At 39.6% G+C, this 16,427-nt stretch overlaps 1 protein-coding gene across 2 annotated transcripts in view; it reads left to right on the top strand.

The window, feature by feature from the left end:
* The window catches only part of gpc1b (glypican 1b), a 60,415-nt gene that overhangs the window by 21,994 nt on the left and 21,994 nt on the right, over positions 1–16,427 (top strand). For both annotated transcript variants that reach the window (XM_005912840.3, XM_005912841.3), the window contains exon 4: positions 13,146–13,304. In XM_005912840.3, coding sequence (XP_005912902.1) covers positions 13,146–13,304 — 159 coding nt within the window. The remainder of the gene's footprint in view (positions 1–13,145; positions 13,305–16,427) is intronic.

The following is a 16,427-nucleotide window of genomic DNA, read 5'->3' as shown; positions in this document are numbered from 1 at the left end:
ATTTATTATCAAGGTCTGGACACTGGTAAAACCTCGTCTTTATGTGCAAACGCTGCAGCTAGTGGTCAACATTCAACATATTTTTATTGAATTTACTGAAATCGCTTAGAGCAATGTTTAATTTAAAGCTATAGAACAAAATCCATTGCGTTGTACTTGGTTACCTCATTTCAAGTACCTTGCTAAAATCTAAATGTAGTATTTGACTCACTGCTGACCACTCTTTCACAGGAAGGTTTAAATCTTAATCTAATTGAGTCTATGTTTGGGTTCTATAAAACAGGCTACTAGTAAACTAGACGGATCTTCAACATCTTTGTGTGCCACTAACATCCTGTAGATCCGATGAGTCAGTTTCCTAAAATCAACTGTTTTTCCCAACAGGCACAAGCACAGCTGGAATGATTCTTCAGTCATTATGTGTAAATTATCAAGGCCCACGCTGCTTTGCAAAATGCAGGAGATGTGTGACATCACTGATGGTGGCCTACATAGAACAATGACTTGGTGGCCTGGTTCCTGATTGTGGAAAATGGAGTGACATGGTGGCTTGACAGATCGGCTTGTTTGGAGGCGAGGAGGAAAGTAGAAACCACAGGCTTAATAGCCTTGACATTCCCTAAACATCTTCATCTTTGCCTTGGCATTTGGTTGCTTTCCAGTGGTTTGTGTGCTGAATGTGAATCTTTCCCATCAGGCTTTGTTTGTGGTCTGCTTCCTGGCTCCTTTATTTGAAATTCTCTTATCGCTTCTTTCCTGCCATGTGACTTACATGTTTCTGTTTGTTTTCTTTTCAGTCGCTCTGTCTGGTCGTCAGTTAGCCGTGTCTATCCGTCTGTTGTCAAGACAATTTACTGACTCACAGTGACTGAGAGAGGCCTGAAGTGCTAGCCTGTCCTGACCTGACTTCAAAATAGACAGCTTGGCACGCACACCATGCACAGACAACATCGCCAAAACAGGGCTTTCCTTGTACAGCTTTGGTTCACATGTCAAACCCTCTTTCAGATCAGGCTTTTAATATGACTCACTGGTTAATAGATGTATGGGAACTTTATTGAAGCCCAGAGCCATCTTTATACTGTTTCTGAGTGTCAGTTAACAGGAGCACATCAGAATTTAAATCTCTTCTCCTATGAAAATGTCCACATGCTGTGAGTGTATGTGGAAGCGGCTTCACCACACAACCAATACCTTGCGCTCTTTAAACTAGTTAACGTGACATTTTTACCAAACGACAGATGATGATACCCTGATATCTTGATTTATATTGAATGTAGACAAATAACGCAAAAAGATATAGACAGAGATACAGCTCCAAGCTAACGACTCTTAGACAATATATGAAACAAGCCAGTGTTTGAGTATCCAGGCAAGTATGGATCTGCTCTTTGGAAGCCCAGATTTGTTGGCCAGATTCCCAGCCAAAGGCAAAGGAAGGGAAGGGAAGAGTGTGTGAGGGAGTCATGGGGCAAGGAGAGAGGGAGAGAGAGATATGTGAGAACCAAAGGGAGGAACTGAGAGGCTTGTTTGTGCTTTGATCTGATGACTGAGGCAGAGAGTGTCAGTCATATTCTTTCCAAGCAGAGATCTATAATAAGATCACGGAATATTTAATGTCTCATTGATGAGTCATTACTGGGGATTAAAGAAGACCTGATTGAGGCTTTGACAACATTTTTTTATTAGGATTTAGAAAATGGTTCGGTGGGAGTCTCAGGGGTGTGTGCTTATAGGGATTAAGCTAATGACTGATGGTTTTTGTAGAGGTCTTTGTATCATAGTAGCGTAAAGAAATGAACTGCATTAAATAAAAAAATAACAATTTAAGAGTTTCATCATATGTTACATTCAGCAATCTGTGTTAGCTTTTCTTCTAGTGTCATTGCTGCAGTATTTCACAGGATCGAAAGGTAGAGTTGCTGATTATGCATGGATGGATAGGGAAGGTAAACTTTATTGAGCCCAAAGGGAAAATTGTTCTCTTGCTTTAATCCATCCTAAGCATGTTCAGTATAAGCTGTAGAGGAGGAGACTGTACAAAGTTTGTACATTAGCTGACGGCAATGTCACTGCAATCTACTAATTGTAGGGTTGGTAGTTTGATGCCTGGCTGCTCCTTGGGCAAGATGCTGACTCTTGATGTGTTCGCCACGGTGTGAGCCTTAGACAACACTTAGCTGTTGAAAAAAGTGCTTGTGTGAATGTGATTGGAGTGCACAACTAGAGTCATTCTTCTGACAAAGATTTTGATGTGTAAATAGACTCAAAACAAAAGTTATATCAGGGTTTTTGGTTTTCTGTTTGTTTCCCAAACCTTTTGCTGGGGGAATTTTTTCATTGTTATTATTAAAATCACTAATCACTATTAAAACTTCATAATAAATGATAAAAAATAATAAAAACATTTTAACATTTTTAAACTTTTCTAGCTCTCACTTTCACACTCCGAAACTTCGTGTCTGACAAATACACATTGTTTCACCTTTCAAAAATGACTAGCCGAATAGTACTATATTGTAAGAATGAAAGCTTGTGAATACTAAAGCTGCTTTTCGGGTTTACCAGATGTCTGTAAAATTTCTAGCCTTTCAAAACAAAAGTTCCAATTAAAATGAACAATACACACCTGTTTCTCTCTCTTTATCTAGTAGTTGTATTGTGGACAACTTGTGCTTTGCTCCGAATACCACCTCCAAAAAGCTATTTGTAGCTTCTAATGCCTCTTCATATGCTTCATGTGACATTTCAACCAGCAGCAGGTGCACTGGCTCATTTAAAATTTACTTCTAAGCTTAAAGTCAATATCTAACCATCAGCTCTTTTTTCTATTTTCAAGCACTCTTATTGTTTTCAGTGACTCTCTGTTTCCTAATAATCCCTGCTTTCTGTTTTACTTTTGTGCGCTCACCTTTCTTTATTTGCATACAAAATCTTAGCCGCATCATTTACCATCATTCATGTATCTGACTCAGTCCTGGCTGGATATGTTCTAGCTCGTGTTGCTTTGACAGGGCCCAACAACAAAAAGTCAGCCTCTATCTGTCAGCTTCTCTGCCTCTAAGCAGCAAAGGCCAGAGGGGAACTGGCTGCTTTGTTTGTTCTTTCACCATCAAGACACAGTCCTGCCACAAACAGAAGGCTGCAAGTATATAGTAGTCAAGCCATGAGCACTCTCTGGCACACATGCACAAATACCTGTGCTCAAGTATGTTCGTGCTCCCCTCTTTTTTGCCCATTTGTTTTGAAGGTCTTTGGACCTTCAAAACAAATGGGCCTTCTTTTCCCTGTTTTTCAGTTATTTTACCTGAAAAAAACCCAGCATATTTACACATTCAAAGGTAATAGCTCTAAAAAAATCTAGGTAAAGGAAAAAGGAAAAAACTTTTGTTCACAAAAGCGTACAAATGAAAATAGCTAATTAAAAGAAATATATACTTGGCATAAGTGTTATTTTGCATATGCAATAGTGCAATAATGCAGTGCAGTAGATAAAAAATTTTGATGCTTGAGTGGTGATTTGTGTTTTATGTTTGTGTAAAAGCTGGAAGAGAAAAACAAGTCTAGAAAACAGCACAAACTTTAGTTCTTGTAAAAATCTGTTTCTGTCTGTTTGTCCTGGATCTTATCACATGATCCTTCTTTCCAGACAAACAGATCATAGACTGGGTGTGTTAAGTCTCTGATGACGCTACTAGATTCAGATTTAAGTTCGGGAAGTATGTCCTGGTGATATGATGGGCAAGCTTTACTACGTGGTGCACGTCCTTGCATTCCATGCAGTCTTGGCTCTAGGTGACAACAGTGTTTATGGCGCTTCAGTAGAAGTTGATAAAAACCCACTGAGGTAGATTGATCAAGCTCAACTTCCTGAGAAAGTTTGTTGATTTTATTGGATGTTTCAGTGCTTTGTCATCAAGCCTCCCAGAAACCTAATGTTCACATATTTAGCATCCTAATCCAACTGCAGTCATAATAGCTTTTATTTATATAAACATATGAAATATTGCAGCTGTAAAGATCCAAAGATACTCACTCAAGTAAACCCTGAAATATGTGTTTCTGATTGTTGAACTGCTTGCTCCTTTCTGCCCCTGAACAGAGGATCAAAGTAGGTGGATAATTGATTGAGAAGCTCTTTCATGGCCAGGGGAGAGATGCTCCCTGCTTTTGTCATGACAAATAAATTGAATGAAAGATCTGGAGTTGATACAAACCTATCGAACCCGCATTTAGTAGCTGTTCACTGGAACTCTAAATATAACTAAGTGACCAAGACAGTCCGGTATGCTTTTAAAATGAAGGAATGCTTCTGGCCAGCTCAGCAGCATCAAAAAGCATGGAAAACCGTGGAGAGGATAGCTTACGTGCATGATGGCAAAATTCTACTCTCAAGAACGGGAAGGCTTGATTAGAATCTGCTAGAAAGCATCAAAAAGAAATTCTTTGGACAGATGAAATCAACATGAACTTTTACCAGAATGGAAAGAGAACAACATGTACAAGGAAAGAATCAGCCCATGGTCCAAAACATACTGCGCTGTCTGTCAAACGTGGTGAAGGCAATATCATGGGTATGTATGGCTGCCAGCTGAACCAGGTCACTTGTGTTTATTGATGATGTGAATGCTGATAGAAGTAGCAGGATGAATTATCTGTGCAGAGGATAATGACTCGGGCATACTACAAAACAAACCCAAGAGTTTATCAAGGCAAGGAAACAGGATGTTCTTCAATGGCCAAGTTAGTCACCTGATCTCCACAGAGTGGAGCATGATTATCAGTTACTGAACACAAAGCTTAAGGCAGACACACCTACAAAGAAGCAGCAGTTGAAAGTGACTTCAGGCAGTCAATATAGTATGAAAATAAAAGTCTTTATATTTATGATTATGCTAGTTTGGCTGCTTTCTTTTGAGCATCAAGTGCAGCACATTTTTAAACCCACTGTAGATTTGCACTTCAATCACATCTTAACTATTTGACTTAAAATTCACAGTGGTGGTGTATAGAGGTAAATGAAAAAATAAAAAAGGATCATTATCGAAGAACTTATGGACCCAACTGTTGCTTTATTCATCCCAGAAAAAAAATAAAAATAAAGGTAAATCAGAAAAACATAATAAATAGGTAAAAAAGACAGAATGGTATAAAAAAACAAATATCTGAAGAATTTAGAAGCTAATCTGAAATATAAATAAATGTGATAAAGTAAAATAATTGTACATTTAAATAAAAAAAGTTTATAATTACATAATATTATTTGATTAGTACAATATTTCAAAATGAAAAAAGCCAATGCAGAATTTAAAACTGTTAAGTGTGTGGATACCTGTGTGTAAAAACCCACACAGTCAAACATTTAGAACATTTCAGTCCAGCTCTGCAGTGCTGTGCGCATTTAAACACAGACACAGAAGCATCACTCCCGTTTTATCATCCGCATCATGTGACAAGATGTTCTGCGTGATTTGCGTCAACTGCAGACACTTGCTGTCAAAGACCTATGTTAGATCATCCCCCACACATACACACCCCAAAACAACACACAGTCCTTTATAGACGGAAATGAGGTCAGCTCCCTGTAGTGTAACTGCTTTGTTTTTTTTACTTTGGGATGGTCTGTGATATATTGTCTCTAAGATATCATGAGCACATTGAAATGATCCAGATAAAATTCCTGAGAATGACATCTTCATTTGATTTCTTCTACTTCTTGTCTCCCTTATTTTTTGTGCAAACACATTTAGTAACTAAGGAAACACACAGATGAGGTCAAGTTATGGCATGTCTGTAACAAGCAGTACTTGGACATTGTGTGTAGGTCTTCTCTGTACAGTGTAAGTTCAGCGTGTACGTTTTTCTTCTTAACTTGAGTAAATTAGGTTGAAAAAATTGAGGGAATGGATGAAGAATTGAGATGATCTTGAGGAAGGCATGCTGAACAGCTAAAGCACCAATTATTGATAGCACATTGCCTGTACGTGCTAAGTGAATGCGACTGGTTGCTCCCCATCGTTTAATGCTGCTGGCATTTACACTCTTGGGTTATTCACTGGCTCTGGGATTTGTGTTTTTCACTGTGAATGTGAGAGAGCAACAGAGAGAAAGACAGTGAAAGAAGGACCAGGACAAAGATTAAATGTTTGTGTAGTGTGTGTGTGTGTGTGTGTGTGTGTGTTCAATCAGGGACTGCCATCAAGAGTGTTTCTCAGGGATACATCAACTTAATTGCAAAACCTGTTATAATCCATCATGTTCCTTATAAATCACAGCTAAGAAAACTGAAGCAGGATGTGAATCTTGTAAAGTCTGTCCAAAACAGTGCAGATAAAGAAGGCATGCACTGTAGGGCTTAAAATTCATGTAATGCATTGGTGTTTGGAAAAAACAGAGGTTTGCTTAGTTTATCTCTCTTTTTCACCCACTTTCATTTTCTACCACTGTACAACATTGTGCTGCTAGATTGGCAGAGAAGCAGTAATGTCCACACTAAACAGTATCTAGTTTGCTACCATTATACAATTAGCACTTTTTTGACAATAGGACATTATTATCTTTGTCATATTTTTGTCTTGTCCTCTTCTGTATCATTGCACTTCCTGTTCCTTTACCCCGCGTCCTTAGTTCACTTCATTTCTTTTCCACCCTTTGTTAGCACAGCTTAGCCAGAGCAATTTAACTTTAACCCCCACACTCCACGTGATTATAATGTTACGTTATCCATTGAGTCTTTTGTGCCGTCCGTAGCTATGATTAGAGGGTTAAACTTTTCACAGTGAGTTAAAATGACTCTCACTCAAGTCAAGCGAATCCAAGACCACCTGCCTGGGTTGACGGGAGAGAGCAGTAGGAAAAAACAGCATGGAACTTCCATAACCCTAACCTTAGTAGTAATGCTTTCTGTGTGTGGCTGCCACCTTGTCTGGCTCGAGGAAGCTATTTATATAGCTGCTGGTCTCACATTACCAGACTGGTGAATCTAGGGTCTAGGTGAAAGCCTGGGTCGTACTCTATGTGTTAAGTATAGGAGTATGGACAAAGATGGACAAGCAGACTTATTTGACTCACAACAAGTAGGCATGCAGAATGGTACCACCCTGTAATGACCATTTGTCAGGTTGGTATGTGAAATTTCATTGTGTACAGTTGGTGGGTCAGACATTATGTCAACCTCTAGTGCCAAATAGTCCTCTTGTACTTTATCTGTTTAACCTTAATCCACTGTTCAAGCGTGTTTGAGGGGGTGTGCACGCGCCCGTGTGATTCCTGGTGTTCCATGGATGTTTTTCCTCGGCACCGGCGACTTGTTGTCGACACACGCACACACACTCGCACTACCGGCGGGATTACGCTGCTAATCTCTCCGATCCCACAGCGAGCGTGCACACCCATGCGCGCGTGCAGATGCGCTGACATTCTGCATTGTGGTCTGAAACGGTATCAGTTATGCAATGTCGGTCATTACTTGGAGCCGTCAGTTATGTCAGTGTGTCGCAGTCACGCTAGTTTGTCAAATGTGCTTTGGCAGAAAAGTAGGGAGATTTAACAACTGCTGCATGTAATGCATCCTGAATTCCGATGATGCATGCATACTTCTCCAAAGTATCAGTGCAGACAGTTTAAGCCTGAAAGAAATAAAGCCAACACTTTTAGGTTCACTGTAAATTCTGCTTTTAGCTCCAGAGCTTTAATCTTTGGATTGTTTAGTTTCGATACATTCGCTGATCTGACTTCTCAACATGAATACATATTATGCTCAGACGCTGACTTTACTGCACTTTGCAAAGCAAGAGCAGAAATGTAGCATTAGGGATTTTATGTCATTCCAGGTATTTTCTTCATCCATCCATCCATCCATCCATCCATCCATCCATCCATTCTCTGCATCTTAGTCTTCCCTTTTTTGGGGGGAAACTGTCTATGCAGAGAAGCCTGAACTACCTCAACTATGTTATTTTCTATGAAAAAAAGATGGGCCTTTTTTAGTACCAGGTGACATTATTTGAAATGGCTTATTCACAGTACAAATAAAATGTTCAAAAACAGGCTCAGCAGGCATCAATGAAAAAAAAACTACCTTACATGATTATTTTTTCTACCAGTGTAAAGGACAAAGGAACCAAAGTTTGCATCTGGGGGCATGGCCTAAATCTTCCATGAACATCATGAATTGCCTAAATGTACCAGCTGAAAACTGCATACAGTGTCTCAGTCAGCATAACAGCTGCAGCGGTTAGCACATTTTCAACTGGTGGGACAAATATAGCATCAAAACTTGTTGTGTCTGTTTATGTGAAATACACTGCCACAAATGGCTGTGGTGGTGTTTATTTGTATTTGTATTTTTTTTCCCATTAAGATGTTTTTAGTGGCTACGTGCATAAGGAAACAAAGCATCACTGAAAACTGCCTCAGTTATGGTGACCTATCTGAACAAGAACAAAAAATTTGACCTCTGCTCCCCGACTCCCAAACTAGTGGTGTTTTGAATTATTCTTAATTTCCTGTTGGCCTCTCTCTGTGTTTCTCATCATCTCTACAAGCCTTTGACCGTCAGTCTCTCACATGCTTTATCTCAGTGTGCACAACCTTATTCTGCCTTCCAAGACTAGTGTTTAATAGGACCCTTCCCCCCTGGTGAAAAATGATAAGCTAATGGGCAGGGAATTGCTCACTATTTAACGGACGTGTCTGTCAAAAGAAAAGGGATTGCTGTGGAGTGAACACCTAGTTTATTTTTAAACAGATAAATTTGGTGGGTGGTGTATGCATGTGAGCCATTTTAAGCAGTGCCAGATTATTGGCTTGCTATGTTTGTACTGATTGGCCTTGCAGAAGGTGGTCAATTATTGCAGAGCACCTACTTTGTAAACTCACACATGTTTGAAAATACCATTTGAGGGTTTTTTGTTGTTGTTGTTGTTGTTTCTGTTTTTAAGATCTTATAGATGTTTGGTTTAATTTTATCTCAATGCAATAAACAAAGAGTGGTTTTGTGGTAGTAAAACATGTTCTAAATCTAACAATAGGAAACAATCCATTCCAAGGATCGGGTTCCCGAGCACAAACAGAGCAATATGGTGTATGCGGTTAAGTGCCAAGAGGATTGCTGGAAATTAGACACTGGGGAAATCAAACAACCACTGGCTAAGTGGATAGCACCACACTGAACACTCTGCAGTCTATTTACACCTACCGTTCAGTGGCCAATCATTCAGTGATGAGGGTATGCACATCCTCAGCAGGAGGAACACAAAGCAGCATTGTTTTTATTTTGTTGGTTTTATTAAAAAGTTAATAAAATATGGCCCCGTCATTTTCCCTGTTCAGTATAAGTCTTACTTACTGTGTGAACACATGTATTTACTACCTAAATGCATTAATAAATGCAGCATCAGTGAGTGCGTAACAGAAAGTGGATGCTATGATTTCTTTTTTTTAAATAGCCATTTTAAGCATTAGCATTATTTCACCCTTTAGATGTTCTTCCCTCTACATGAGTGGGGCTTCCCACTTGAAAATGGCCCATCCTCCTCTGCTGATTACCCTAGTATCCTCTAGCTGTGGGAGTGTGTGTGCATATGTGTGTAGCCTACATGTGAGTGTGTGTATGCGTATGTGTGTGAGTGCTTAAGCGACTTTAAAACGAGAAGAGCCACAACTTCCTGTCAAGTATATATTTCCTTTTGTACTTGGAGAGTGGCTTAGCGTTGCTGGCACCCAAACAAACACACACACTCACACACTCAAGTTTACTGAGTCAAATGGAAGAGAGTGCTTTGTTTGTATTATTAGCTGACTATTAGGTGAGCCAACTGGAAACATAATGCTCTGTTACAGGTGACCTTTCTCGCTGTACAGTAGATGTGTCTCCAGGGCTGTGAGACTTTGACTCGGTCGGTTCCCACTGCGAGTGTTGTGGTTGTTACAGTGAAAATCCTCACAATGTTGTTTACACCACAGCTGGTATCAAAAACAATACTCAAACCATTTGCTGTGATTAATCACGATTAACACTGAAGCTTTAAGCAAGTGAATATTTAAGTGTGAAAACTCAAAATTAATGTCTATATATGTCAATATCTATAAGCGTCTATCTATACAGCTAGATCAAAAGATGCACTTCCAACATAGCTCAGTGAGACCGACTAGAGAGAGATGCACTGCAAGTTAGAACTGAGTGTTATGCGCTGACATTAAACTTCCTGCAGTTCCTCCTCAAGTCTACTTTTTTGTCTGTTTTTCATAACTAGAAGGACATCGGTTCATAGCGCATAAACAACTTTATGCTTTGTCATAATGAAATGCCTGACTCGCGGAGCCCTATAAAGCGCGCCTCCCACTTCTAGACAGCTTTCAAAGTAATTAAACAAATTTAGCTGTGTCACTTGTATTTAAAAAAGTTCAATAAATATTTGAAATGAATTCCAAAATGACGTGTTAATTTAGACAGCACTAATTTATACATAAAAAATTGACCCTCTGAAGTGGCTGTAGCTGGAAGCTTCACACCTCCTGCTATATGTGTGTATGTGAGTGTTTTGTGCGTCAGCATCTATTTGTCCACATTTTTTTTAGTGATGCAGTGAAAGAAAAGTCTGCAGTCTCTTAATACACATGTGCAATAAAGCTGTCCATTAGAAGGTGCTGGGAGATTGCATTCAATTTGACGCACAAAAGAACAGCATACATTTCCTGTCTGCTGTCTGCCCTTCTGTTTTCTCCTTTCTCTTTGTTAAATTTCATTTCCTATTTCTCGCACAAATCGCGAAGACTTTATCTAGGTCCTCCTATCCTATGGTCCGTGGGTGTGAGTCACATCATTATCAGTGAGAGGGTGCTGATAGACGGTCAATGTCACCTTCTCTGGTCTGCAGAGCCTGTTCTCCACTTTGGCGTTTGAGGGGGACAATTGCCTTTAATTGCTTCACTTCAGCGCTGGACTGCATAAGGCACTTAAAAGACAGAGAACTTGGTTGCCACTTAATCAGTGAAATGCAAGGATTCTTGTTATACACACAAACCCACTCCACTGGCTGGAATACACAACTGAGGCTGTGGACAGGATGGGGGTCCTCAGTGGGCGACTGAGAATACAGCTACAGTAAATGAAGGTGAATCACTTGCTTGTAACTGTTGAGGCAGTGTGCACAGAAATCACTGGCTTTGATGTTGAAATAGATGGCAGAGTCCATCTCATTGATTTCCACGTTCTGCTTATAGAGTTGCCCTGAGCTCAGAGTCTTCTAGATGCATGCTAATGTCAGCTCGAGGGGCATTAATCATTAATACAACACCAGTATGTGTTTATTAAATTTGCCTTTGTGCACACCATGTGAAGCTCAGCCATGTGAGCTGACATAATACGCATTTCAAGACGTGTCAGAACCAGCAAAGCTTTGTTTGTCAGACTAAAGCTTAGACAACATATTTAATTCATGTTAATACCAAATACTAAGACGTAGTTATTCATCGGCTTATATTAGACTTGTTATTGGATTCTAGTCTTTCACCGATGGATAGAGCGGATAAAAGATTTTAAAAAAGTGCACATAGTGTCATGCACATATTATTTTCGTGAAATATATTGTTCTTGTGTTTTGTGTTAGACCTCAGTAGCACAGGCTTAGAAATCACTTAACCTCTGGTTGCTGCTAGTTGCAAAGAGGTTGCTGCACCAAACAAACCTGCTTGTGATTGCTTCGGTTGCTTGCAGATTGCAGTGGTCACACATAGTTTGCACGAACTAGCGAGTGTGTACTTTTCTGCAAACACTCGCTGTTTACCCTCTGAGCTGTAGTGAAATTTGAAAAATTTTAGTAAACCAGGAACAGAGGATGTTCACCTTGAGATTAAATGCTGTGTGTTATAGATGCAACCAACTTATTTCAAATTGCACAACTTTAACGTTGAAGGCAGACCGTTTCAGTTTTCTGGTTTTCACAATTTCACTACCAGTTGGCGAGCAGTTAGCAAGCGATTGCAGACAAGTCCCGCTTCCATGCAAACTGCTGTCGACCATGGCAACCAAAACAATCCCAAGGAGCTTTTCCATACAGCACCTTGTCTTTATCACCAATGAAAAAAATAGCTTTATAACTATTTCACAAATTGTTTTAAGTTGTGTCTCAGTTTGGGTTGATTTTCAGGACTTGTTATTGGTTTTACACATTTTAAGGTTAAGACAAGTTATTAGCTTAGGCTGGTTTAGGTTTAGGTTAAGGTTATCTTTAGGCCAGTAGATATATTTAGTTCTAGTTCTGCACACTGAATGACTGTATGGGATCATGGATCATTATGGGGTCAGTTTAACCAAGCAAGCATTTCCTGATGCTGTGTTGCTATTATTATGCTGTTTCACTAAAATTTCTTTTGTAAAACACTGATTAAAAGAAATGTAAAAATGTACGTGAACGTGGATGTGTGGGGGTGTCAGATGGTTGTTTTTTTTTCAGCAAACACTAAATAGTTTATCCTATTTTCATCAAACGTCACAAAAATTTCATTCGCCTTATGTCTGGATTGAAGGAATTTCCATCTTACATCATTTGTCCTGATTACAGCTGCAGCTTGACTGCAGCTTTAATTGCACTGACAGCCTCCTTGTTTACAGTAAATTCTCGTATATGGCATTTGACTGTGTGTGTGTATGAACGTCACAATGTCTGAAATAGTTTCCACCTACTTCCCTTTTTTTTTCAGAGTTGTGCATTTGTGTGTGCATGCACTTGTCTCCAAATGTAGGCACAGGAATGCGTGTCAGGAGTGCTCATTAAAACTCAATGCCGATTGCCGCTGTACGACTGCCACACAGTTCACCACGTCTTGCCAGGAAATCAAGGGGGCGAATACACGCAGCTCTACCTCCTTGACTGCCAGCAGACCATAAAAAAGGCCATAAAAACAGCCACTGTAGTTAATTTAGTCCTGTCATGTTCATAGCGACTGTAGAGTATTTTAAACAGCGGAAACACAAAAGCTTTTAATCTCAGTTTTGTCATTCAGTGCTGACTCATGGAATCTGCTAATGACATCTTTCTTTTTTTTCTTGACTGTTCTTTGTCACCCCCTTTTATCCCCTTTTGTTCTTTCCTCCACCACCTTCACTTTCTTCTTTTCTGCCTCCACCTGTCCTTTGATAGGCGAGCACCTGCGCATCTGTCCTCAGGGTTACACCTGCTGTACCAGTAACGTGGAGGACAAACTGGCCTCGCAGAGCCGCACCGAAGTGGAGAACGTAATCAAAGATGCCGGGCGCTCCTTACAGATCTCGCTTACCGGACAGTACAAAATCTTCGATGGTGAGCTTTTTGTGATGCAGAGTATATGTCTGTGTATTTTGTTTTTTTCATTTTAAACATTCACTGACGCAACAGACAAACTGACAAAAAGCGAAGGAGATCAATGATAGTTTATCTCAAAGTCTACAAAGTTTACAAAGATCTGCTGTCATGCTTCAAAAGGAGCAATTTGCAGTTAACTTTAATTAAAACTTTGTTTCCCTTTTGCTTTGATATCAGTAAAACAAAGCACGATTTAATGCAAAGAGTCAGAACCACAAAAAATGAACAAAGCCATTTAAACCTTTGGTGGCTCAGTGGTTTAAAATGCTTCGTAGAAACTGACTGAGCCCAAACAAAGGATAAAGACAAACACATTTCACAGTGATTTGATAGCGTTCTACACTATTTAATGTGTGAAAAATGTTGCTTTTTGTACAGCATGCAAATGGTTCAATCAGTTGGAAATCATTAAGTAAAGTGTCATATCATGTTAACTGTTGAACACTCTTGTATACCCCATCAACAGACTAAAATTAAGATACACTACAGTGTAAAACAGCTGCGCCATCCTTCATTTCTTTATATTTTCTTTTCAAGGAGCCATACTTTCTTTTCATTTTTTGAATAGCAGTTCTCCAGACTGTCTGAAGGCTTTTCAATGTTTTTCTTTTGGCATTCGCTCATTTTCAGTCTAGCCTTTGTACGTGATAATCATTATCGAAGTAATGGCTTTTTTGTTTGTTTCTTAAGCCACTTAACACTGACCTGTGAATCATTCAGGCATTCAAGGACTTTACTTGCACCCTGTCATAAAAACACATAATTTATTGCCATTTCTTTTGTATGTAATGTTTTTGCACCAACAGGGTGAATCCTAGAGCGCTGAAAAATGTATCTCAGCATTGTCCTTAAAAAAAAAATTGGGAAAAAATTAAAGACCTGACCTGAGAGATACCTGGTCCTTCAGTTGATCCAGTCCAGCCCAGACTTCAACATTATTGAGGCATTGTGGGATCATTTTCAGAGAGAAAAGAGTAAAAGCTGCCAATATACAAAGAAAAGATTTGAATGTCCTTCAAAAAGTCTGGAGAACTAGTCCTGAAGACTACTTAAAGACATTATAAGAACTTGTGCCCAAGAGAGTTCAAACCGAGTTGGAGAACAAAGGTGATTAACCCAATATATTGACTTTCAAATGCATTAAACTCATACAGTCTCTGTATTTCCATTTATATTTGCACATTTCGATAACTCACTGCACCTAGAGGTTTGGAAATGGAAAGTACTATATAAGATTATTATTATAGTCTCAATCACTAAATCTGCTCTACACCTTGAAAAATGATACAATAAGATCATAATGATATAAAATGTATGAGATTTTAAGTACAATGTTATAAGTCTGAGGGATGGGAAGAGAGAGAGATTAAATGAGTGCATTGGTACACCAAGGCAATTATTTGTGTGTAATGACTTGCTCCAGTTAATAGAAGGGTGTCTCTGTGCTCCACTTCTTCCCCTTGGCCAGACTGTGACAATGGATCTGTCAGCCGAGGCTCTGAGCTTGGCTAGTTAGCCTGACCTTTTCAGATCACAGTGATTAGTGGCTGAGAGACTTTTGTTTACTCTTTTTCTATTGCTCTGTGTCCTTCGTTCTCATGGACCCTCCTTTTCGCTCACGGCGCCGTTGCTGTGAGCCACCCCGCTCCGAAGCAAAAGTACACAAGCACACAGAAAGCAATCCAAGACCTACAAAATTCTCTCCATTTTAGCTCGTCATCCTACAGTTCTTGAACTTTCCCATTCTTCGGGGAGACACTTCATTTAGCACAGCAGAGCCAGTAAACAACACAGTCTACAGACGCACACATTTAAGCAGCACTCCGCTACAGTCTCTAAACATTGTAATGATTTGCATCCAAAAAATTCTAAGATAAACACACACAGACGCACACATCCCGAACATGGTTGGTTGTGTTCTGTCACAATGAGGTCATTTTTGGAGCTTGTTTTGTGTTTGTGTATGCTTGCCAGACATGCTGTTATAAATGTTTGATAGCTGCTGTTGCTTGAGACAGTAAATTAATTAGACTGCTCTGTTTTGTTGATCACAAATGTAAAAACATTTGTACAGCCTCTGTTCCCCACCCACCGGACTCCTTTCAGTTTTGTTTTTCTCTGCCTGTTTTTCGTGTTTCCTTATCTTACCCCAGTGAGCATCATATGGCGATGCAGAGCTGACAGAGGGAGAAGTATATGTGTGTTGGGACCTCGAGGCCTGAAAACCATCTGCTAAAGGCCGTCTTCTCAAAGAGAGCTGAACGATAGATTGGGGTTAATTGGACCATAATGTGTCACACTTGCAACCACATGACCAGCAGTTTGGCAGGATAAAACAATTTTTTCCTAAAGACATCCTGTTGTTAGCCTTTGCTGTTGTGAAGTGGAAAATAAGACACGTTACTTCTATGTCAGACTACGGTTAAACCGCTACTGTTACATTTTCTTTTGCATTGGAGTGTTTTAAAAGTGGGGTGTCTGGATCAAGAGTCCTAAACATGAAGTATTTTTGCAAAGTTAAGGGAGATATGGTCAAACAGATGGGGAGAAGTAGATTTTAGCCATGTTGAGAGGAGCATTATTTGTTCAGTGACTTGACACGGTACCATGCTTCCAGTCTCTCCACATCTGGCTCTGTTTAGCAGGGTGTGGGCTAGCTTGCACCATGTGGCTAAATGTAGGGTGTTACTCTTCCAGCCCAGAGAAGTTAGGCCTTTTTAGATTCAGGAACTCTGGAAGAAGCACCAACCAAGCCGCAGATTAGAGGACTGCCAAATTCACATCAGCTGACTCCGGGTTTGAGAGACTGTACACTGCATATATGCAACTATATGTTTAGATGTGTATGTTTGCAGGTTTGTGATTTATTCTGTGTCACTATGATTGGCTGTAAGGGATTTTTTTATGTAGCATTAAATGAGTAACCAGTGTTGGGAGAAATAAAAAATTAAAGTCAAACAAATACTTGTCAGTGAGAATAGAAATGAGGGCAGAAATGAAGCAACTTGAGGGATAAAAGAGAGAAGGAATGCAAAGGCAGAGTGTGTGTGTGTGTGTGTGTGTGTGTGTGTGTGTGTGTGT

Source organism: Haplochromis burtoni, unplaced genomic scaffold (assembly GCF_018398535.1).
Source record: "Haplochromis burtoni strain Fernald_Lab_line unplaced genomic scaffold, NCSU_Asbu1 Contig_3, whole genome shotgun sequence".
NCBI classification, from domain to species: domain Eukaryota; kingdom Metazoa; phylum Chordata; class Actinopteri; order Cichliformes; family Cichlidae; genus Haplochromis; species Haplochromis burtoni.
The sequence above is the reverse complement of the archived record's forward strand: the minus strand, read 5'-3'. Positions and strand labels throughout refer to the sequence as shown.